The sequence below is a fragment of the Microcebus murinus genome, chromosome 27 (assembly GCF_040939455.1).
Source record: "Microcebus murinus isolate Inina chromosome 27, M.murinus_Inina_mat1.0, whole genome shotgun sequence".
Classification (NCBI taxonomy): domain Eukaryota; kingdom Metazoa; phylum Chordata; class Mammalia; order Primates; family Cheirogaleidae; genus Microcebus; species Microcebus murinus.
The window spans coordinates 4,314,456-4,336,138 of record NC_134130.1 but is presented as its reverse complement, the minus strand read 5'-3'; the positions used below and the strand labels follow the sequence as shown (position 1 = coordinate 4,336,138).

The 21,683-nt window shown below is 57.5% G+C and overlaps 2 protein-coding genes across 10 annotated transcripts in view; one reads left to right on the top strand and one right to left on the bottom strand.

Annotated features, from left to right (window-relative positions):
• Positions 1-467: 467 nt before the first annotated feature.
• CAPS (calcyphosine) lies at positions 468-2,130 on the top strand. 4 transcript variants are annotated; one of them, XM_012761654.3, is made up of 5 exons: positions 468-605; positions 676-781; positions 854-1,031; positions 1,226-1,432; positions 1,515-2,130. In XM_012761654.3, the coding sequence occupies exons 2-5, from the start codon at positions 699-701 to the stop codon at positions 1,614-1,616; spliced, it is 570 nt and encodes a 189-aa protein (XP_012617108.1). In that variant the 5' UTR covers positions 468-605; positions 676-698; the 3' UTR covers positions 1,617-2,130. The 4 variants fall into 4 exon arrangements, 3 of the variants coding, with proteins under 3 accessions (XP_012617108.1, XP_012617109.1, XP_075854329.1); XM_012761655.3 differs by having other exon boundaries at positions 486-605; positions 673-781; XR_012915152.1 differs by having other exon boundaries at positions 498-781; positions 1,515-2,014; positions 2,058-2,130.
• Positions 2,131-3,273: 1,143 nt separating this feature from the next.
• Positions 3,274-21,683, bottom strand: part of RANBP3 (RAN binding protein 3) — a 55,001-nt gene continuing 36,591 nt past the window's right edge. For all 6 annotated transcript variants that reach the window (XM_012761643.2, XM_012761644.2, XM_012761645.3 and 3 more), the window contains 12 exons: positions 19,589-19,654; positions 18,903-18,995; positions 17,364-17,491; positions 13,947-14,066; positions 10,846-10,949; positions 9,984-10,062; positions 8,902-9,004; positions 8,263-8,372; positions 6,600-6,720; positions 4,801-4,943; positions 3,722-3,908; positions 3,274-3,586 (listed from right to left, as the gene is read on the bottom strand). In XM_012761643.2, coding sequence (XP_012617097.1) covers positions 3,543-3,586; positions 3,722-3,908; positions 4,801-4,943; positions 6,600-6,720; positions 8,263-8,372; positions 8,902-9,004; positions 9,984-10,062; positions 10,846-10,949; positions 13,947-14,066; positions 17,364-17,491; positions 18,903-18,995; positions 19,589-19,654 — 1,298 coding nt within the window. In that variant the 3' untranslated portion in view covers positions 3,274-3,542. The remainder of the gene's footprint in view (positions 3,587-3,721; positions 3,909-4,800; positions 4,944-6,599; positions 6,721-8,262; positions 8,373-8,901; positions 9,005-9,983; positions 10,063-10,845; positions 10,950-13,946; positions 14,067-17,363; positions 17,492-18,902; positions 18,996-19,588; positions 19,655-21,683) is intronic.

Sequence of the window (21,683 nt, the reverse complement as noted above, 5' to 3'; positions counted from 1 at the left end):
TGTCATGAACGAGTCCCCCAAGCAATGCTTGAAGACCCACAACGACAAAAGTATTGTGACTGGCTGCTAAAGACTGCTAGGAACAGCTTTGTCGCTGTTATTGCCAAGACTCCAGATTTGCCATGCCTGGGCGCAGTTCTCAAGGGTTCTGAGGACCTCGCACTGGACGTGGGCCTGGGCAGGTGGTCTTGGGGTCCCAGGACCTGGGCCACCTCAAATCCTTTTGAATTCTGATTACTCAGCAATTCTGTGGGCCCTGGCTTTGGCTGAGATGTCCCATGAAGTCCAGAGAGGGGACAGGACCTGCTCTGGGTCACAAAGGAATCAGGCTCCGAGCCTCCCCCACGGCCTTGTCTCCACCCGGAACACTTCAGTCCCTGCAGGGCTGTGGCCTGCCCCTCCTCCCTGCCCGCCTGGGCGTGGCTCTGTCCCAGGCCTGGACACTGTAGGGCTGGGAGTAAGCTCCACCCTGTCCCTCCCGGCCCTGACACAGTGAGAGTTACAGCCGGGCCCTCCCCGTCTCCAGAGCCCTGTCCCTTAGCAACAGTCTCGGCAGGCAGGACACGCAGCTAACACTGGGCCCAGCAGGCAGCAGTGCAGGCCAGGTGAGGGGCCGTCCCCAGGGTGGGTCTGGCCGGCTGAGCAGGAGTGTTACCTCGACTTCTCCCCAAGCAGCTGCCTGAGAGCCCCGACCAAGCATGGACACCGTGGACGCCACCGTGGAGCAGCTCCGGGCACAGTGCCTGTCCCGAGGGGCCTCCGGCATCCAGGGCCTGGCCAGGTGAGCTGTCCCCTTGCACCACCCCACCCCCAGCCCCGTGGCCATCGTCCAATCTCGTCTCCTGCCCCCCAGGTTCTTCCGCCGCCTGGACCGGGATGGGAACAGACGCCTGGACGCGGGGGAGCTCCGGCGGGGCCTGGCCGAGCTGGGGCTGGCGCTGGGGGAGGCGGAGGCCGAGGCCGTGTGCAGGCGCTGGGACCGCGACGGCAGCGGGACGCTGGACCTGGAGGAGTTCCTGCGGGCACTGCGGGTGAGGCCCCACCTCGGCCCAGTCGTGTCCTCTGGGTGTGGGTGTCCGAGACGTGACACTGAGGGGCCCATCCCCGAGCGCTGCTGTTAGGCACCTACTCAGGGGTGACAGCCCCAGCACTCGGCATGTGCCGTCTGGGGGGCAGGGCGGGGAGACCTGCCACCCTCCAACCCCAGTCAGCACCTCTCCCCCAGCCCCCCATGTCCCAGGCCCGGGAGGCAGTCATTGCAGCCGCGTTTGCCAAGCTGGACCGCAGCGGGGATGGCGTGGTGACGGTGGACGACCTCCGCGGGGTGTACAGTGGCCGTGCCCACCCCAAGGTGCGGAGTGGGGAGTGGACCGAGGACGAGGTGCTACGCCGCTTCCTGGACAACTTCGACTCCTCCGAGAAGGATGGGCAGGTGGGTGGCCCTCGGGGCCCCACCTCCAGCCGGGCGGCCCATCCTGGCCTCAGGTTCCCCCTAAAACCTACTGTGTCCCCAGGTCACGCTGGCAGAATTCCAGGACTACTACAGAGGTGTGAGCGCCTCCGTGGACACAGATGAAGAGTTCGTGGCCATGGTGACCAGCGCCTGGCGGCTGTGAGCAGCACGGGGCTGGGCTGTGCCACCCGGGCACATACCCCTCCCCCACACCTGAGCCAGGACCCTCCTCACCTGGGCTTGGAGCTGAGCAGCACACTGTGACAGGGCTGGGGGAGGTGGAATTGAGGCTGCAGAACCGGCTAGACCGGGTCCCTGCCAGGCCACCAGGCGGAGGGGGGACAAAGGCTCTAACAGGGTCACTGGCTCAGGACCCCAGGGAGAAAGGCTCGCCCTGCCCACAGTCTGCTCACCTGGGGCCTTGCAGCCCTGCGGATGCCCCGCTGAAGTGCCCCACCCCTCCCCATGCGTCCCTGCTGGGGGAGGCTGTGTGGAGGGGGCCAGCCTTGGGAGGCAGAGTGGGGACACCTGCCCAGGTGTGGAGCACGAGGCAGGGGCCAGGCCCTCTGGCCTCCTGAGGCCCCTGGGGCGTGCGGGAGGCCAGAGTTTTAGTTAAAAGTTTAATGTAGTTCCCAAATACATTTCATATGACAATCTTACATAAATGTTCCAAAACACATGGGCATTATCTGGTTTTACTTGTCACTAGTTGGCTAAGGCTTAAAGCAGAGAAGTGTGACTGGGCCTCTCAGGAGGGCCTCTGGTGTCGGCCTCCGGTGTCCTCCCAGGCTCGGGCTCGCTGGGGCTGGGCAGTGCCGCTGCCCGGCCGAGGGCTCGGGCCAACCCCAGCTGTGGGCGGCACAGCTGCAGGCAGGACTGGCCTTCTCTTCACCCTCGAGGGTAGGGCTGGGTGGTCCCCTTTGAAGTCCCGAGCAGGCCCCGTGCACGGGGACCTCCTCCATAGCCTTCCCGGGAGGAAGGTGCCGGGCTGGCAGTTGGCCACGCTCTGACGCGGGGGTGGGCACAGGCACCATTGCTGTGTGCGCTGTGCGGTGGAGGACAGACGGCCTGTGGCCTGGGGCAGCCCCTGCCCCCTCCGCCAAGCCTGCCTAGGTCCTCCTCTGCGTCTCACAGATGCCCCTGGCCCCGGACGGTCCTGGGGACAGTGATGTCTGAGGCTGGGGAGGGAATGGCCAACAGCAGGAAGCAGGTTTGCTCCTGGGTGCCTGATGATGGGTGAGCCACGTGACGTGGACAGCGAGGAGGGTGGGGGACCTGCCAGGTCCAGGGACCTTTTTCCAGACAAAGGGTGCCCAACCCCTCGGCACCCTATGGTGGCTGAAACAAGTGGCTGAACCCTATGGCCCAACCCCTCGGCACCCTATGGTGGCCAAACCTGGGCGGAAAACAAGTGGGGGTTTGTCCCCCCAGCAGCCTGACCCCTCACCTCAGAGGCTAGGACCACAGAGGGAACAGGGAGCTCAACGCAGCTGCGCCTGCTCAGTGCTCCCGAGCATGTCAATTTAAGAAACCAAAAACAAAGCCTTTGAAAATAAAAAGAAAAAAGATCTGTAAAATATAAACCCCCGACCAGAGCACGGGAACGGGAAGTGAAGACAGCGGTTAACAGAACGTCCGTCTGGCCCAGTGTTTGCGCTGCGAGAGCGGCCGCGCCGGGCTGCCCGGGAGGGTGGGCGCCCCGGGTGGGGCAGGACCCGCAGCATGTGGGGCGTGGGCAGCGGCGAGGCCAGAGGCTCTGGCGGAACGCAGAGGCTCGCGACACGACACGAGGGATGAAGGAATGAGGTCTCCAGTCCCAGTGAGAAGCCGTGACAAGCCTTAATGTGCCATTTCAATTCAAAGGAGGGGAGGGAAGAAATGTTCTTTTGTTTTGCTCATCAATATGATGAGGTCTCGTGTCCCAAACCACATTCAGGCAGTTCCCAAGTCTGCTTTCGGACAGGACTTGCGGATCCGGACTGTGGCCGACCCAGCAGGGAGTGGCTCCCGGCCCCTCGGCGCTGCCTGCGGGGAGGGGTGGGCGGCCGACAGCCGGACGAAGCGGCAGCCCGAGGTGCCGGCCCGGCCGCTATGTGCTCCCGGCAGTCTGCCCGTCTCCTTCGTCGCCAGCACCTGTGGGAAGCAGCGGCCTTACCCTCTGGCCTCCCTGGACAGGCCCGCCTCCCAGGGTCAGGCCACCCCTGCCGCAGTTGGTGGGGACCAAACCAGCCCCCTCGAGTCCCCCAGGGCAGGGACCACCCGGCTCACCAGCTCCGGTCGCCCCTGAGGGAGCCAGAACGTCGTCATCGTCACTGTCGTCCTCCTCGTTGGACGGGGCTGCCCCAGGCTCGGGGGCTGGCATCTTGGCCTCCAGTTCCTGCTCCATGCGGCTGCGCAGGGCCAGGATGCGGTGGTGCAGGGCTGCGTACAGCTGGCCTGTGTCCTTGGAGCTGGCCTGGGGGAGGCAGGGGCTGTGAGGCCCCTGGGACCCCAGTCCTCTTCCCTCCTGCCTGGGACGGAAGCGGAAGTGCCAGGTCCCGAGGCTCGGAGGCGTCCACGAGGCCTCGAGGGGAAGACCGAGGGATGCCACCACCCCCAGGTGGCTGGGAGGATCCTGGGGCGCTGGGGGTCAAGCAGGTCAGTGCTGGCCTGTGGCCCAGAGGTCACGGCTGGTGGATATGACTGTCATTCCTCCACACGACACAGGACAGAGGTGACTGCCCATGGGGCCGTTTGCTCTGAACACCTCACTGCACCCCAGTGACGCCCCCACGGCTTCTCTGGGCCGGGAGAGGACGCCAGCCTGGATCTGAGCTCCTAGGGGCTGGCACCGGAGGGGGCCCACAGCAAGTGGGAGAATCCAGCCCTGTGTCCCAGGCAGCAACCGAGGCCCGTTCCCTGTTCCCCTCACCCCTACCCTGCCTTGCAGTGGACTGAAGCCCCCCATCTCCAAGGCTCACCCCGGGCCTGGGCTCTAGCTTTTCCCAGTGCTGCCACCTGCATGGCCCTGGGGGTCTCGCTAGGGGATGCCACTGCAGACTCTCTTCTGCCATCTCAGCCCACTTGCTCTGGGGACAGGCCCTCCCGCTCTCCCCCACCCCTCCCCACCTGGCGTGCTGAGGGATGGGCCAGGAGGCTCCCCCGACCTCTGCACTCAGAGCAGCACCCCAGCGACACCCACGGTGCCCCGTGTGCCCAGCAGCCTCCATGCGGCTGGTGGGACGTGGGGTGCAGCCTCGCTTCCCGGCAGCTCACAGGAGCGCTGCCCTCGGCAGGGAGCTGTGCCGGCCACTCCTTCCCCATAGGGGCCAGTGGCCGTGCAGGGCTGTGTGTGGGGGGCGGCTCACCGAGATCAGGAAGACCTTCACGCCCTGGTCCTCGGTGTCCATGGCCGTGATGCGGATGCCCTTCTCGCTGGCCTTGTCGATCTGCATCTGAGCCCACAGCTTGGTGTTGAGGATCAGCCGCAGGCTGCCCTGGGTCCGCATCACTGCAACCGGGAGCCAGTGAACCGCAGTCCCGCCCGCCCACCTCCCGATCGGCGGTTCTGAGAACATCACCGGGCATAAGCCCATGACTCTCAGGACCCTGCTGCCTTGGGGCCAGCCCTGGCACCACCCTGCTCCCTGGGGTGGGCTGTGTCTCCCCCAGCCCTGGCGGCCTAAAGGTCATGGGTGGGTGGTGGCCGCACAGGCTGGCAATGCATTGGCTACATCTAGGTCGAGGAGGGTTTGTATGGTCCACACAGGTGGCACCCGAACAGGGGTGCCCTTGGGGAAGGGGTTAGATGGGAGCACGAGGTGGCTACCAGAGGCGGGGGCTGCATACTTATGACGCATGTGTTCTGCGTGTGACATCTGTCACAACCGGAGTCCATGCCCTCCCGATTGTCCCCAGCCGGGCTGAGGCCCGTGCTCATTCTCTGGTTTCACTGAAAGCGAGGAAGGGTAAGGCCGCTGCTCAGAGCTTCCTTCAAGAGGGAGCTGGGAGACCTGGGAGGCCTGGGAGACCAGGGGCAGCAGCTCTTGGGGGGAACGGGACAGCCAGCCTCTCCGGCGTGTTTGACGCTCATCCACCCTTCCCGTCGGCTGCCTCTGCCCACTGGAACAGGCCTGGGAGGGCTGGAAGCTCCTCCACGAGACTGCTGTGGCGGGAGGGGACAGCTGCCACGGCACGATGACCCAGGGACACAGGGTACTACACACTCTCCGTTCACACACATTTGACTGTTTCCATGAGAAAGAAGAAAAGCAGAGGAAGAGGATACACTCAGGGAGGAAAAGAGCAGTGCCCGGCCTGGAGGGACTGTCCTTGTCTCTGTCCCCACATGGGGAGTGTCTCTGAGTCAAGGTGGGTGAAAACTACGCTTCAAAGGGGCCACCCGGTACTGCTGGGCCCGAAATCCACATTTTTGCAAAGGGCGAGAGACGCTTCGGGGAAGACAAAAAGATGGACACGCACATCATGGAAGCAGTCACGCACACGTGATGTTCTTCACGTGTTCACGCACGCACACTCTCATTTTATAACGAGTCTGTTTGTGGGAATAAGGTTCACGTACAAAGACGGCCCTAGTAGCGTCATCTATGACAGTAAAAAAATCAGGAAGAGCCTAAACGTCTGTCAGTAGAGAAAAGCCCATTAATGTCAACAGAATGTTGAAGTTTTTCAAAAGCCATCGTTATTTTGAAGAGAAAATAACAACCTGGGAAGATGCTCACAAAATAGCAAGTGAGAAGAGCGGGATAAAAATCAACCCTATTTCCTTAAAAAAGGACCACAAACAGGAGGAAGGGACTGCCGAAATATTATCAGCAAGGATTTGGATCCTCATAAAAAGATCATAGTTCATGTTCGAGTTCTTCTCTCTCCTTTCTTCCATAAAACTACCACTTTTACTGTCGGAAAATCAGTTTAAAAATTTCTGAAGACTTTCATGCACTTCGACACTGAGTGAGTCACGGAGGGGCCGCAGGGCCCGTGGGTGAAGGCCAGGCTGGGAGCCGAAGGGAGGCGGGGCTGTGTCCAGGGCTCTCCCGTGGGGACGGCTACCCTGTTCCTCGGCCCTGACAAGCACCAGTTGGGTTGTCCCCCTTGGCTCCCTTTGGCTGTCCCCAGCCCTTTCCAGGAGCCCGAGGCAGCTCACCTAGCCGGGACTGTAGCGTGCCGTCGTCGGTGGACGCCATGTCGTTGAGTCTGAGCAGCCCCCGTCCTCGCTCCACCCACGACTGCGAGGTCTTGTCGAAGACAAACAGCTTGCACTGGATCTGGAACACACGCGGGGCCTCTGGGTGAGCGGGGCCCTGGCCGGGTGTCCTGCTGAGGACGGACCCGAGAGCAGAGTCTCCATATCTAACCCACACCTCACCTTTGACCTGCGTGGACCACCAGGGCCAGCAAACGATGGCCTGGGGGCCACACCTGGCCCTTGGCCAGTTTTGTGTCCTGCCCTTGAGCTAGACTAGGATTTACATTTTAAAAGGGGTATTTGGAAAAAGAAGAAAAGCAAACGGGGTGGCAGCCAGAGGCCACTCTGCCCTGCAACCCCGTGGAGAGACAGGGGCCCTATTCACTGCCGGTGGGAACGGAAACCGGTGCGGCCGCCGCCGGCAAGACAGCCTGGCGGGTCCTCAAAAAGTTAAACGTGGAGTCACCACGTGGCCCGGAAACTCCACTCCCAGGGATCTACCCAAGAGAAACGGAACATGTGTTCACACAGAAATGTGTACACAAATGTTCACAGCCGCATGATTCGTAATAGCCAAAAAGTAGAAATATGCCAAATATCACCCAATGAAACGATAAACAAATGGTCTATCCTTACAATGAAACTGTTCAGTCATAAAAGAGAACAAGGCTCTGGCACGGGCTACAGCACGAATGAACCCTGAGAGCCTTATGCGAGTGAGAGGCCAGACACGGGACACAGTGCGTGATGCCACTCCCATGGAATGTCCTGGACAGCCAGATCCACAGAGGCAGGGAGTGAGTGGATTAGTGGTCGTCAGGGGCTGGGGGAGGGGGATGGGGTTTCTTTTTTGGGGGACAAAAATGCTCAACATTAGAGTGTAGTGATGGTTGTACAGTTCTATGAATATACTTAAAATCCACTAAATTGCACAATTTAAAAGGGTGAATTATACAGTATGTGCAGTACACCTCAATAAAGCTGTTTTGTATGTATTAAGAAAAGAAAAATATGTGACAGAGACCATATGTCCTTCTTCACAGAAAGCGCAGACCCCTCTGTCAGTCTCTCTCAACATGGCTACATTAAGCAGCAGTGGTGAGTGGGAAAAAGCAGTACTATTAAAATTCCACAGCACTCTACATGGTTTATAGACGCGACACATCTGCACATGTCCAAGGAAAGGAAGCAGACGGACGCTGCCCACCAGACCCACCCGGCTCTCGAGGTGTGGCCTCAGGAGGAAGAGGAGGGAGAAGTGGATGGGAGTGTGGGGTGGAAGCTCTGGCTGCATCTGACTTTTCCCTACTGAGACAGCACAGGGTGACAAAATAGTCACTGCTGCTAATTGTGGATGACAAGACGAAGGTGTTTGTCTTGATAGACTTTGTCATCTCCTGAACCATCAAGAGTGTGTCAAAACAGATCCTCCTACTCTAAAACCAAAACAAGAAGCCTCTTGGCCTGGGCTAAGCTCTCCACGAAAGCCCCCAACAAGGCCCCAGGGTGCGGCCAACGGCCCTCACAGGGGAGGCCTGGTCCCAGGGCTGCAGGCCCCGTCCTTGGGGTGTGACCAAAGTCAGAGAGGACCGGGCAGGGCCCAGGTCTGCGGCCCCCTCACCTGTAACACGTTGCTCTCCGCCTCCTCCCCGGTGATGACTTCCACTTTTTCCAACAAACACTTCCGTGCTGTGGCCTTGGTGTACGCAGCTGCCGACTCGGCCAGGGACTCTGAAATGTTATTGGCTAAAGGAGACTGACTACTTATTTGGTGAGGGGAAAGCATGTAGCTTGCAGGAGACCGAGAGGGTGGCTCTGGCTCAAAGGACACTGGCTACCCCTGGAAAGCCAGACCTGGTGGCTTGAGTGGACCCTGGAGACAGGCCAGGGCAGCCTCAGGATCTACAGGGAGACTGCCCAGGAGCTGCCAGGCGTGGCCCTGGATCCCCACTTCCCATGCAGCAGCGGACAGGAAGGGGACAGACTCTCCCGTGCCCGTGCCTTGCCACCCTCCCTGTTGCTGCACAGAGACTCATGCCCTCATGTGCCTTAACATGAACACCTGTCTCTGCTCCCTGCAGCGCAGAGCCCTGAAGGCCACGGCCACTGCTTTTCAACCATTCAGTAGCTGGCTCACACGTGGCTGTTACTGCGGGGAGAGTCGGTCTCCTCATCCCTCCCGGTGGGGCGTGGATGGACAGAGTGTTCCCTTGCGTCACTCATCACCCCCACACCACGGAGCAGCAGGACTGGAACGTACCTTTCTCGGGGGTGGCCTCCTGGGAAGAGGACTCAGACCCAGACTCAGCAGCCACGTTTTCTCTGTTGGCATCTGGACTGACCTCGTTTAATTTTGGGGGGCTCTGCAGGGAGACGAAGACACGTGGGGAGGAGGGCGTGTTTGTGTGGTCCTGGCAGACAAACTGCTGCAGAATGGACGGCCCCTGAGCTGGGACAGTAGCTCTGGGCACCTCTATGCCCACCCCGATGCCACGCACTCCCCCTCTTGCCGCATGTGGGGCAGATCCCACAGGCTGCTCCTGCACTGTCCCAGACGGCCTCAGAACACCTGAGTGTGGTCTTGCAGGTGACGCCAGGAGGTGGGTGCCACCAGCCGACAGGCACCCTGGGCTGCACTGGTCACCTTATTCGCACGGCAGCATGTGTCAGGTGTCTTTGACTATTTCATTGTAGTATAAAAGGGGTGGTACTGATGCCAGAGAAGAGAAGCAGGAGGCTCATTAATTTAGAATAAAGCGAGACAAAGATGGCACTGGTTAGGTGGCCCACACAGTCAATTGAAGAAAAAAGAAAAAATTTAAGGAAGTAGGCAAGTCATTCTAGAACCCTCTCCCAGGTTGGCTGGGTTCTCTGGGAGTGGACACAGCCCTTTTGTGCACCTGAGTCCCTGGCTGTGGTGTGTGGACACAGGAGTAGGGAGGCCACAGCCCTGCCAGCTGGCATAGCTGGTCTGGGTGGGGTAAGCTTCTCCTGACTCTAGATGGGCTCAGGCTGGTCCAGTAGCAGGTGACTAAAGATTTCTGTCTGATGGCTGCAGTCCCAGCAGGCCCGGTGGGAGGAAGTGCAACCCCTGAGCACCAGGACAGCCCCTGACCGCAGCCTCAGGGGAAGCAAACCGCCCTGGGATACAGTGGCTTCAGGGCCACCAGAGCCAGTGGGCTGGCCGGTGTCTCCCAGCAGAGTCTGAGCTGGGTCTTTCTTGTCTTACTTGCAACCGAGAGCACCCCAACTCCGCAAGAGACAACACGGCAGTCCTGCTCCCCACATCCCCTCGACCTGGAGCCGCTGGTCTCCGGGGACAGTCCCAACGTGGCCACTCACCAAGACTCGCTCGCTCATGTTCTGGCCAAATACGAACTTGTTGCTGGAGGCGTCGGCACTGTTGGTCGAATTCTCTAAACTGAAGAGAAGCCGAGTGGTGAGCGTGCGGCATGGGGGGGCGCGGCCGGGGAAACACGCACGCCTGCATGCAACACACGAACACGGGCACCAGCGCAGAGGGCACAGCCCGGACGCCTCCCTCGCTGTGTGTGCCAGAGACGGGGCCCACACGCCTCTGTGCCTCACTGCGCCAGATGAAAATAGGGACCCACAGCTTGTCCTGATGGAGGGTCCCAAAGGCACAAGGAAAGCCCACGTGCTACCCGCTCTGCCAGCCTGTTTCCTAGGCAGGACACACTTTCTCCTAAAATACCTGGAGGCGTGGCCGGGCTGTGGGTGAGCCCCGCTACCAGCAGGGCCAGCAAGGACAAGGTGGGGTCTTCAGCCCAAGTGCCCACACCAAGAGTGAGGGGTCCCCATGGTGCTGGAACCTTGCGGCTGACAGGAGGCAAATGAGCCTCCATTGGCCCACTCAGGTCTGCTCTGGGCACAAGGTCTGTATGACAGAGGTCACCCCAAAGGCCAGGCTGTGTTCTCCACACGCCCCTGGACAACCTCACAGAACTCTGGTCCCACCTCAGGTGTCTGCTGAATCCCAGGGCCAAGCCCACCCTCATGGCCTGGCCACACCTGGGATCCCAAGATCCCAACAGCATCTGCTTCCCCCACTCTTGGTGGCTCCTGGTCAGAAGCCAGGTGCCAAGGCTCCCAGGTCCAGTGACCGAGGGCCCCCTGTGGCTGGGGCCTTCCCCAGATACCTGTCCCACCTCGGCGACACGGTCACCAGGCCTGAGACACACACCTGGAACTGATATACTGAAGGAAATAGTTTGTTGCAGTTGGCGTTTCTGAACTGGGGTGTCCGGCGTTCTCCATGTCGGCTTCGTCAGTGTTCTCATTTATTAGCTGGGAGCAGAGACAGCACTTAGTACTCAGACAGTGGCAGGGCCTGGGACGCTACAGCTTGGTCTGCCGGACATGAACCCCCTCGTGTGTTCTCCCCCACCCCCCACACTCACACGTGTACACATGCCTGTGTGTGCGCCAAGTGTGTACTGGGGGTGGAGCCATGGTCATCGCCACCACTTCTTGCTTTTAGCAGCTAACAACAAAGCACATACAGAGCAGCAGGGAGCTTTTTCCTACCTTGCAGTAAAAACCCACCCTCCACCTGGCATCTAGCTGGTGTTTTGTCAGTGCCTCTGCACCGAGAACACAGAATGCCTACAAAGGGGTTTATTGTAAACACATAAAAGCATCATTTCCTGAGGGCTTCTTTTATGCTAACTGCCATGCCAAGTCCGTTAAATACATATTCTAACTGAATGCTCCCGGAACCCTGGGCGGTGCATGTTATAGGACAAGCACGGAAGCAGAGGCTGCCGGCTGAGAACCCGCGGCTCAGACGTGCCCGCGATGGGGAAGCTGGATTTCACTGTGTGGACCCTTGGCCTGTCAGATGCCAACCACACCCCAACGTCAAAGCAGCTGTTCCCCCAAGATCGAGGCACAGACTCAAAGGGCCAAGCCCTTCTCCACCTCCTGCTCTCCTCTCTAGAGGGAACAGTCCCCGAGGGGCTCATTATTTGGGCTGAAAGCCGTGGCAACACCGACACACTATTCTCCGTGTCTCTCAGTGGTTCTCGAATCCGGTGGACAGTGAGTAACAGAGGAAGAAGCAGAAAACACGAATCAGCGCCAGGGAGGGGGTCTCCTTGTCCCACACGACCCTGTTTACTCCACTTCTCCCCTAGGCATGGGTCCCCAGGTGAGGGACAGCCTGAGACTTGTCCTAGGACCAGCCTTGTCAGCAGCCCGGAATGAAGGTTCCCTGGGTGGGGCTCTGGGAGAAGAGGCGCCAGATCATCAACCACAAGCTGCTGCCGCCTTCCCAGGCATGTGGCTTTGCTTTAGACATATGGGGGTGGCACAGAGGGAAGGGTTTGGATGCCTGGAAGCCACAGGGCAGTTCTGGGGCCACCTGCTGCTTCAGTGGGGCCTCGGGCCCTGCAGCTGCCTCCCCTGACCGCAGCGGGGGCGAGATGGGCAGCCTGCACAGGAGGGCTGGGACCTGCACCCTGTGGGGCTCCGGGGCCCACAGCACCTGGATTATCCAGGCTCTGACAGAAACTGGGTCTTCTTTTCCTTTTTTTTTTTTTTTTTTTTTGAGACAGAGTCTCGCTTTGTTGCCCAGGCTAGAGTGAGTGCCGTGGCGTCAGCCTAGCTCACATCAACCTCAAACTCCTGTGCTCGAGTGATCCTTCTGCCTCAGCCTCCCGGGTAGCTGGGACTACAGGCATGTGCCACCGTGCCCGGCTAATTTTTTATATATATATCAGTTGGCCAATTAATTTCTTTCTATTTATAGTAGAGACGGGGTCTCGCTCTTGCTCAGGCTGGTTTCGAACTCCTGACCTTGAGCAATCCGCCCGCCTCGGCCTCCCAAGAGCTAGGATTACAGGCGTGAGCCACAGCGCCCGGCCTTCTTTTTTGAGACAGAGTTTCGCTTTGTTGCCCAGGCTAGAGTGAGTGCCATGGCATCAGCCTAGCTCACAGCAACCTCAAACTCCTGGGCTCAAGTAATCCTCCTGCCTCAGCCTCTCTAGTAGCTGGGACTACAGGCACACGCCACCATGCCCGGCTAGTTTTTTCTATATATATTAGTTGGCCAATTAATTTCTTTCTATGTATAGTAGAAACGGGGTCTCCCTCTTGCTCAGGCTGGTGTTGAACTCCTGACCTCGAGCAATCCGCCTGCCTCGGCCTCCCAAAGTGCTAGGATTACAGACATGAGCCACCGCACCTGGCCAGAAACTGGGTCTTCTTGAGGCCGAGCTACCCCTTCAGGGATGGCTGCTTTACAGAGGAGTCTCAGGCTCCTCCCCCTCGGTACTGTCGAGCACTGTAGGATGGTGAGTGGCATCCCTGGCCTGTACCCATGCCACACCCGGAGTGCCCCCTGCTTGTGACAGCCACAGATGTCTCCCCACAAGGCCATGCTACTGCCTCTCAGGCTTCTAAGGAGGCTTCTTGCCAGATGAGCTGCTGGAAGGTTCCATGCCTGTGGCTGAGAGAGGTAGCACTGTCCAACCCTGGTCTTCCCAGAGCCTCAGGGCATGGGTCCAGGGATGTTGCCTACCCCTGCCAGCCTTTCCTGATCCCGACTCAAGTTTCTAGACTAGACCATCACACCCGCAGGGCAGCCAGGAGGCGACAGCTACTTTGCTGCCTTGTAGGAAAGAAAACAGTATTGCCTCCCACAAGGTGATGGTTCTTAACTGGAGCGATTCTGTCCCTTAGTCACCCTAAGGGCCAGGCTGTGTCCTCCACAAGCCCCTGTGGAGGGAAGGCCCAAGGGGACACTTGGCGACATCTGTGGCTGTCATGGCTGAGGAAAGGGGTGCTGCCGGCACGGAGTGGGTGGGGGCCACAGACACTGCTCAGCACCTGCAGTGCCCAGGACAGCCCCTCAGAAAGCCAAGAACAGCTGGTGCGAACGTGGCTGCTGCTGAGATGGAGAAACCCTGACACGAGGGGCCACAAGCCTCCTCGGCAACGTGGAAAGCACCGGATCGTGCTGTCTGCGTTCTCCACTGGGAAGCGTCAGTTCCCAGGGCTGAGCACGTGTGGCTGCCTCTGTGTCCCCGCTCCCGGGAGCACAAGGGAGCTGCCTTGAGAAGCCGCTACAGGTGGGGACACCGCAGCCTGGCGGGCGTGGGGAGTATGGAAAGCTCGCAGAGCAGCAGCTGGCTGTGCCATGAGTCACAGAGCCACCAGATGACACATTGTGTCCCCCCATTCTGAAAGGAAAGTCTACTGGTTTTCCTGTTGTGTAACCTGGGGGAGGCATTAAAAAAAAAAGCCTCATTAGTGCACCAGCCCATTCCACACGCCATCACATACCTTAACTCTGTCTCGCAAGTTCTGCCCAAATACAAAGGCTTGCTGTGCAGCTTGTTCTTTCTTCTCACAGTTTTCCTCCTCGGAAGTATTGCTAGACTCATTTTTCTGGGGCTCTTTCTCCTATTAAAAACAAAACAAATCCAAAACACAATAACCAATTACAGGTGACACACTCAGCCAGATAAGCAGGGCAGGCGATCGTCCCACACGACCCTGTTTACTCCACTCCTCCCCTGGGCACGGGTCCCCAGGCGAGGGACAGCCTGAGACTTGTCCCAGGACCAGCCTTGTCAGCAGCCCGGGATAAAGGTTCCCTGGGCGGGGCTCTGGGAGAAGAGGCGCCAGATCATCAACCACAAGCTGCTGCCGCCTTCCCAGGCACGTGGCTTTGCTTTAGACACATGGGGGTGGCACAAAGGGAAGGGTTTGGATGCCTGGAAGCCACAGGGCAGTTCTGGGGCCACCTGCTGCTTCAGTGGGGCCTCGGGCCCTGCAGCTGCCTCCCCTGACTGCAGCAGGGGCGAGACGGGCAGCCTGCCCAGGAGGACTGGGACCTGCACCCTGTGGGGCTCCGGGGCCCACAGCACCCGGATTATCCAGGGCTCCGACAGAAACTGGGTCTTCTTGAGGCCAAGCGACCCCTTCAGGGATGGCTGTTTTACAGAGAGGCTTTTAATCAATGTTTGCTTGGAATCATACTTGTTTTTGGTATAAAAAAGTCCCTGTTGGGTGCGGTGGCTGAAGCCTATAATCCCAGCACTTTGGGAGGCTGAGGCGGGAGGATTGCTGGAGGCCAGGAGTTTTTTTGGAGACAGAATCTCACTTTGTTGCCCAGGCTAGAGTGAGTGCCGTGGCGCCAGCCTAGCTCACAGCAACCTCACACTCCTGGGTTCAGGAGATCCTCCTGCCTCAGCCTCCCGAGTAGCTGGGACTACAGGCATGTGCCACCATACCTGGCTAATTTTTTCTATATATATTAGTTGGCCAATTAATTTCTTTGTATTTATAGTAGAGACAGGGTCTCACTCTTGCTCAGGCTGGTTTTGAACTCCTGACCTCGAGCAATCCACCCGCCTCGGCCTCCCAGAGTGCTAGGATTGCAGGTGTGAGCCACCGTGCCCGGCCTACTTAAATATTTTTAAAATGCAGGTCTGACTTGCATAACTAACATTTTAGGAACAAATTCATTTATCTTGGGATAATGGGACACGGAGTTTTGAGTACTTCATAGATGTTTTTCTTATACTACATGATAAGAGCTGCTGTATGATTTGAAAACGAATTTAATATCTCAGTCACAGATGGACTAAAAAAAAAAAAAAAAAAAAAGAAGGGACTTGAGAACCCGGAGCCCAGGGTGAGAAAGGCTGCAGACAGCCCCGATGCCGCTCGGTGCTGCCACCAGGCAGGGAAGACTAGAGTTAAAATACCAGCCCCAGGATGGGTGGGTCACAGCACAAAGTCCACTTTCTGGTCCACCTGTGCAGAGTTTCGGTGTGTCTCTACTGTGTCCCCTATAAATGCTGCTGTCGCCTTCACACTGCAGCCTCACGCCCGTGCAAGAGTGAACGTTGCCTTTTAAAATCAAATACACACTGTGTCTGGCCATCTGGGAGTCCTTAGAGGACAGGCCAATACCCAGTCTCACTGCAGAGCACGGGGACACGCTTCTAGAAGAAACATGCGTCTAGCCTTTGGCTTCTGTGTGCTCCTTGTTCACCCTCTGACTGGGGCTATTCCCGGTAGGCAGAGCCCACAGGGTCACCTGAGGTGGGGGACGCAGGCAGCAAACTGTTTCTGATCGCAGAGCATGTCCATGACATGGTGGGGCCTTGTAAAGGCTTTAATTAAACTAAGAAGCAAATCCTGAGGTCTATAATCAGTCTCACTGTGTGTGTGTGTGGGGGAGGGGGGCATGGCTCTTCCCTATTTTTCCAAGGAAAGTACCTGAACTCTAACCTCTAATAATGGCGGCTCCTCCTGGGTGGCCCCAGCCCCTAAGCTCATGGTACCCACGCTGATGGGTACCATGCCAGCATGTGCCATGTTCGTGGGCAGCAGGGAAGGGCAAACATCCTGTTTGGGCTGCCTCAAGGACAGAGAACGGCGGGTGTGGCTAGCCCTGAAAATCTCAGCAGAACTGGGTGGTCATAAGACAGCATGCGTGTGACCTCAGTCTGGGCGCCTGCCACATGCAAAGCTGCAGACGGGGGTGTGGCGTGTGTGGCTCCATCCCAGACCCATGTGGAACACTGGCTTTGGAGCCAGACACGGGATCCTGGGAGGGACAGACCCGGGCGCTGGGAGCGGCTGCTAGGAGACCGTGAGGCGTGGAAATTAACTCCAGCCACCAGGGCCATCCGGCCTGATGAAGGGATAGTGGAAGTGGAAAGGCCTGACCTCTGAGCCCAGGGACTTGAGAGAACACGCTTGTCTGCACTGCTGAGGAAGGGCTACAACCAACAGGGAAGTGATGCAGGCAGATGGGGACCAAGCGAGGTTCAAGCTCTCGGCAGCCAGTGCTGCCCACTTGGCCCATGTACCTGCCACTGGGAGCGCCGGAGGAGGATGGGATGGGCTGGGTCACTTCTAGGTCTCCCTCCAACTCAAAACCATGCACCTGAGTTGCCTGCACCCTGGAGACCCCAGCTACCAAAGTTCCTAAGCAGAAGCAAGCAGTGAAGTGACCCGTATTTCCAACTCGGCAAACTGTAGTTTAAAGCGGGGAGGGGTGGCCCTCAGTGATGGTTTAGATTCCGATTATAGATGGCCATTTCCACCATGGAGCCCCGGCTTCTGCTGGGGGTGGAGGGTATAAATCTGCAGGCCACTGAAATGGGTAGAGCAGAGAACAGGCACACAGATCCAGTCTGGCCTTCAACCGGAAGACCCGTCCGTGTTTCAACTGATTCCAAACCCATCTCTGCCAACCCTGGCAGCAAGCTCTTCAGCACATGCCCTTATTTACAGCGGCCGTGAACACACTGCCTAAGGCCTACATCCCCAAAGACTTTCCCCCTTTAAATGAACTGTTTCTGAGCCGACTCCCCAAGGGGATGTCTGGGCGTGGAACATGTTTCATCTCGTGAAACGCTGCGAGACACTCATCAATGACAGGTGATCCTCTGGCCCCAGCGACTCCCCGGAGTGCAGTGGTTCGGGTGCCCCCAGCAGGAACACTTTGCGGCAGTGCAGCTGGTGGCACCAATTTCTTTGATGGAGAAAGACCACTCTTGGCAGTTTAGTAATTAGGTTTGTCAGTTACAGTTAGTCACTAAGACCACTGAGCAAATCCAGGAAGCCTCACAACAGCCCCACGTCCAGACTGCTCGGATCAGGTCTATGAAATCAGCAGCGCCCCCTCCCGCCCATGCAGGCCCAGCATGCCCCCCAACCCCCAGCTCAGGACCCGCTAACCTCGAGTGTGCACGCCTCGTCAGCAGATTCGGAGGGGCTTCTCCGCGCGGGGTTTTCGGGTGATGCTGCTGGCGCTGCCCCTGTGCAGTCTGCTGGGATGCTGAGCCCGTTGGTGCCACTGCTGGGGACTGCGGGGGAAGGAAGGAGACAGGGCATCACGATGAGGCACCTCCCATCCCCGCTTGCTGAGGGGCTGGACCCTGTCTAGGGCCCCCTCCTACCTCGTGGGCCGCAGTACAATGTCTCCTTTATAAGGGAAGGACCTCAGGTCTCTACGAAGAGCCACAAAATCTTAGGTTAAAAAATCCACAAACACTCCCACTCCGAAAAACTCATGGAAGTGAGCATATCTTTATTTGAAAAAGAACCACGTGACTTTTCAGTGTCAAGAAGCATTATTGCAGGCCGGTCGTGGTGGCTCACGCCTGTAATCCTAGCTCTCTGGGAGGCCGAGTTGGATGGATTGCTCAAGGTCAGGAGTTCAAAACCAGCCTGAGCAAGAGCGAGACCCCGTCTCTACTATAAATAGAAAGAAATTAATTGGCCAACTAATATATATATATATAAAAAATTAGCTGGGCATGGTGGCGCATGCCTGTAGTCCCAGCTACTCGGGAGGCTGAGGCAGGAGGATCGCTCGAGCCCAGGAGTTTGAGGTTGCTGTGAGCTAGGCTGACGCCACGGCACTCACTCTAGCCTGGACAACAAAGCGAGACTCTGTCTCAAAAAAAAAAAAAGAAGCATTATTGCTAAGAATAAAAAAAAAAGAAAATATACTGGGGGACAATTCTTTGAGTTTTACTAAACTAGTACGGTGATGATGCATTTTCCCCTCCTGTAAGTAGTTAAGAGTATACGACACACACTGTTTTAAATCTGGCTTTGACTGTTTAGCATTAGATTAAAATAATGTCCCATGTAACTAAAAACCCTTCAGAAATAGGAACTATTTCCCGAGTGTTGGATGCTGAGTTGCTTCCGGAGAATAATGGGACATTACAGGGAAAGATGAAGAGGAAGAAAAGCTCATTAGCATTAAGAAAATTGAGGACTAGCTGGAAACCCCCACCGCTGTGGATGTGAGGGAAGCTCGGTTTAGGAGTTCCGTCTACAGGCTGGTAGGTAGGGTGACAACGCGCATCTAACCAAAAGGACCCTTCGAGTCTCTTAGACGACCTGCAAAGTTACAAGGCTGAGGTTTCCTCCCCAAACACGCAGGGGCAAATCTAAACATTCCCAGGAACCCGCCGGCTTTTATGGAGACAGAGAACGAACAAGCCGGTTTCCACCCACGGTCACGTTCAGCCCAGAGCTTCGGGGAGGCTGTGGAGCGCCTCCCTGCCCTCTTCGGGGCTCACCAGGGCGGGCTGGAGGGAACAGGCAGGGGCAGCTCATTTAGAGGATCACCTTCCCCGAGCTCTCTGTATTTCTGGGTGCATTCAGCAGTCACCTGTGTCGCGACACCGCTGTCCCGGGCGCGACTTCAGAACCGCTCTACCCTGCCGTCTGAGCCCAGGTGCCAGGGCCGCCGTTTCTTACCGGTCTGGGACAGCGCCTTTGGCTGCGGGGCTTGCAGCACTGCCGGGCGAAGCACGCTCCGCTGCTGCTCCTTCGGCTTCTGGCTCGGCAGACCTGGGGACGGAAGTTGGCTGTCTCAGGGCCTCTGGGCCTCTGGCAGAAACACAAGACCCCTGGCCCCCAGGCGCTTCAGAGAAGACTGGCCCCACGCAGGCTAGACTTTGCAGGGAAGAACTTTCTAAAAAACCTGAGGTCTTTACAGATAGACGTGCAGATTCTGGCTACTGTTAATTTTATATGTGATTAAGTGAAATTCCCACATAACTGATCATGCCTGCAAATCAATCCAGTTAGTACAGCGATGCAGGGAGCCGCTGGGCGCTGCAGCTCTGCTAACGAGGGTTACGGCATGGCTCGCTGGGGCAGACCTCTCTGGAGAGACAGTGCTGGGCTGGGCACACAGTCCACCTGGCCCCCAGGCTGAGCCTGCTCCTGCGCCACGGCCTCTTCTGAGTGCAGGGCTCACAGACAGGGATCCCGCGCTCCCTGGTCAAACTGCCTCTTTAAAGCAGCTTTCCAGGGCGTGTGGGTCAGGTCACGGATGACCTGGAACGCAGGCTGAGCCCAGCTTCTGGGTGCAGCTGGGCAGAGAGGCCTGGAAAGGTGTCAGGAAACCATCTCTCCTTCCCTCCAGGCGGGAGACCTACCTGCGCTGGGGGCCTGGCCATGGATCAGGGTCGGTGGCTTCAACCGGAACCCGCTGCTCCTTTCCTCTAAAAGCACAAGACAGAGCATAAAACAGCAGGCCTGCCTGGGGCGGGGCGGGGCTGGGAGAGGAAGGGCAGGAGAGGGCTCTGGTCTTGGCCTCAGGGACCAACTGCGGCCTGGAGGAGGGGGAGAGGCGGGGGCTGCAGGAAGGGGTGCCTTTGGGGCAAGTGCTGACACTGGGCTCCCAGAGTGAGGGGACCAGCGGGCTGCAGGCCGAGCGCACTGAGATCTGCCGGCCTGCCCAGGCGCTGGGACAGCCCTGGAGAATGCCGGGAACCACAGAGCCAAGGTTCCCAGGACCTGCGTCCCTTTCCTATGGGACAAGTCTGTGGCGGGGGAAAAGCCTCAGGGTGCTTTTCCCAACAGATGTCTGGGAAAGGAGACACGCCTTCTGTGGTGCCTGGCTTCCTTCCTCTTTCCAGATGTGCCACAGAGCTCCCCTGGCCACCTGTACGGAGGTGGTCTCCCCAGGACAGAGTCTGGGCTGACACACACACAGAGCTGGAAGAGGACAGTAAGTGCACGGCGGCTCCCGGGATGGCCTGAAAGCCTGGCTTCAGCTTAGCCCCCTTTCCATGTGGATCCTGTAATCTGTGTCTTGGTGACTGTGCCCACTGGTGGGGACGGCAGTCTGATCTGCTCTACGACAGGAAGGACTGTCATAAAAGGCCGGTGACACAGGCAGGCCCCTCTTGGACACAGCTGTGAACCCAGCTGTCACGCTCAAGTCCAGTCCTTGTCAGGATGCAGGGCACAGATCAACTGCAGAAATCAACTGGGTGTCTACACACCAGCCCTGAACAATCCAAAAATGAAATCAAGAAAACTCCATTTTGGCAGGGCGCAGTGGCTCACGCCTATAATCCTAGCACTCTGGGAGGCCGAGGCGGGAGAATCACTCAAGGTCAGGAGTTTGAAACCAGCCCGAGCAAGAGTGAGACCTTGTTATCTACTAAAAATAGAAAGAAATTAATTGGACAACTAAAAATATATAGAAAAAATTAGCCGGGCATGGTGGCGCGTGCCTATAGTCCCAGCTACTCAGGAGGCTAGGATCGCTTGAGCCCAGGAGTTTGAGGTTGCTGTGAGCTAGGCTGATGCCACAGCACTCTAGTCCAGGTGACAGAGTGAGACTGTCTCAAAAAAAAGAAAACTCCATTTTACCATAGCAAAAAAAGCACTAAAATACTTGAGAATAAATACAACAAAAGAACTATAAAACACTGTTGGAAGAAATCAAAGGCTTAAATAAATGTAAAGGCAAAAAAACAAAAAAACAAAAAAGTAGGCCGGGCGCTGTGGCTCACGCCTGTAATCCTAGCTCTTGGGAGGCCGAGGCGGGCGGATTGCTCAAGGTCAGGAGTTCAAAACCAGCCTGAGCAAGAGCGAGACCCCGTCTCTACTATAAATAGAAAGAAATTAATTGGCCAACTGATATATATATAAAAAAATTAGCCGGGCATGGTGGCGCATGCCTGTAGTCCCAGCTACCCGGGAGGCTGAAGCAGGAGGATCACTCGAGCCCAGGAGTTTGAGGTTGCTGTGAGCTAGGCTGACGCCATGGCACTCACTCTAGCCTGGGCAACAAAGCGAGACTCTGTCTCAAAAAAAAAAAAAAAAAAAAAAAAAAAGTAAAGGTACCCTGTAAAGTCACACACTGTCTGATTCTGTTTATATGAAATGTCCAGAACAGGCAAATTCACAGAGACTGAAAGTGGATTCTGGGCTGCCAGGGGCTGGGGGAGGGAGTTTGGGAAGTGACTGCTGATGGGGAACAGGGACAGGAGCTTGTTTTGGGGTGATGGAAACATTCTAAAATTAATTATGTTGATTGATAGCTCTGTGGATATATTAAAAACCATTCCACTGTACATTAAGACAACGACGACAAAACCTAAAACACCTTTTCAGGCTGAACTTTCAGATATAAAGCAAAATCATAGCAGAATTTGCGACAGAAAGACACTTCCCCTGCTGTGCTGGGGAGTCACACTGCTTTCCCCGGGCGATGACAGGATCCTAAGGACTCCCATT

Coding starts and splice junctions, on each gene's coding strand:
- CAPS (XM_012761654.3), top strand. CDS start 699: ATGGACACCGTGGACGCCACCGTGGAGCAGCTCCGGGCACAGTGCCTG. Junction 782..853: donor GGCATCCAGGGCCTGGCCAG/GTGAGCTGTCCC, acceptor CCTGCCCCCCAG/GTTCTTCCGCCGCCTGGACC. Junction 1,433..1,514: donor CCTCCGAGAAGGATGGGCAG/GTGGGTGGCCCT, acceptor CTGTGTCCCCAG/GTCACGCTGGCAGAATTCCA.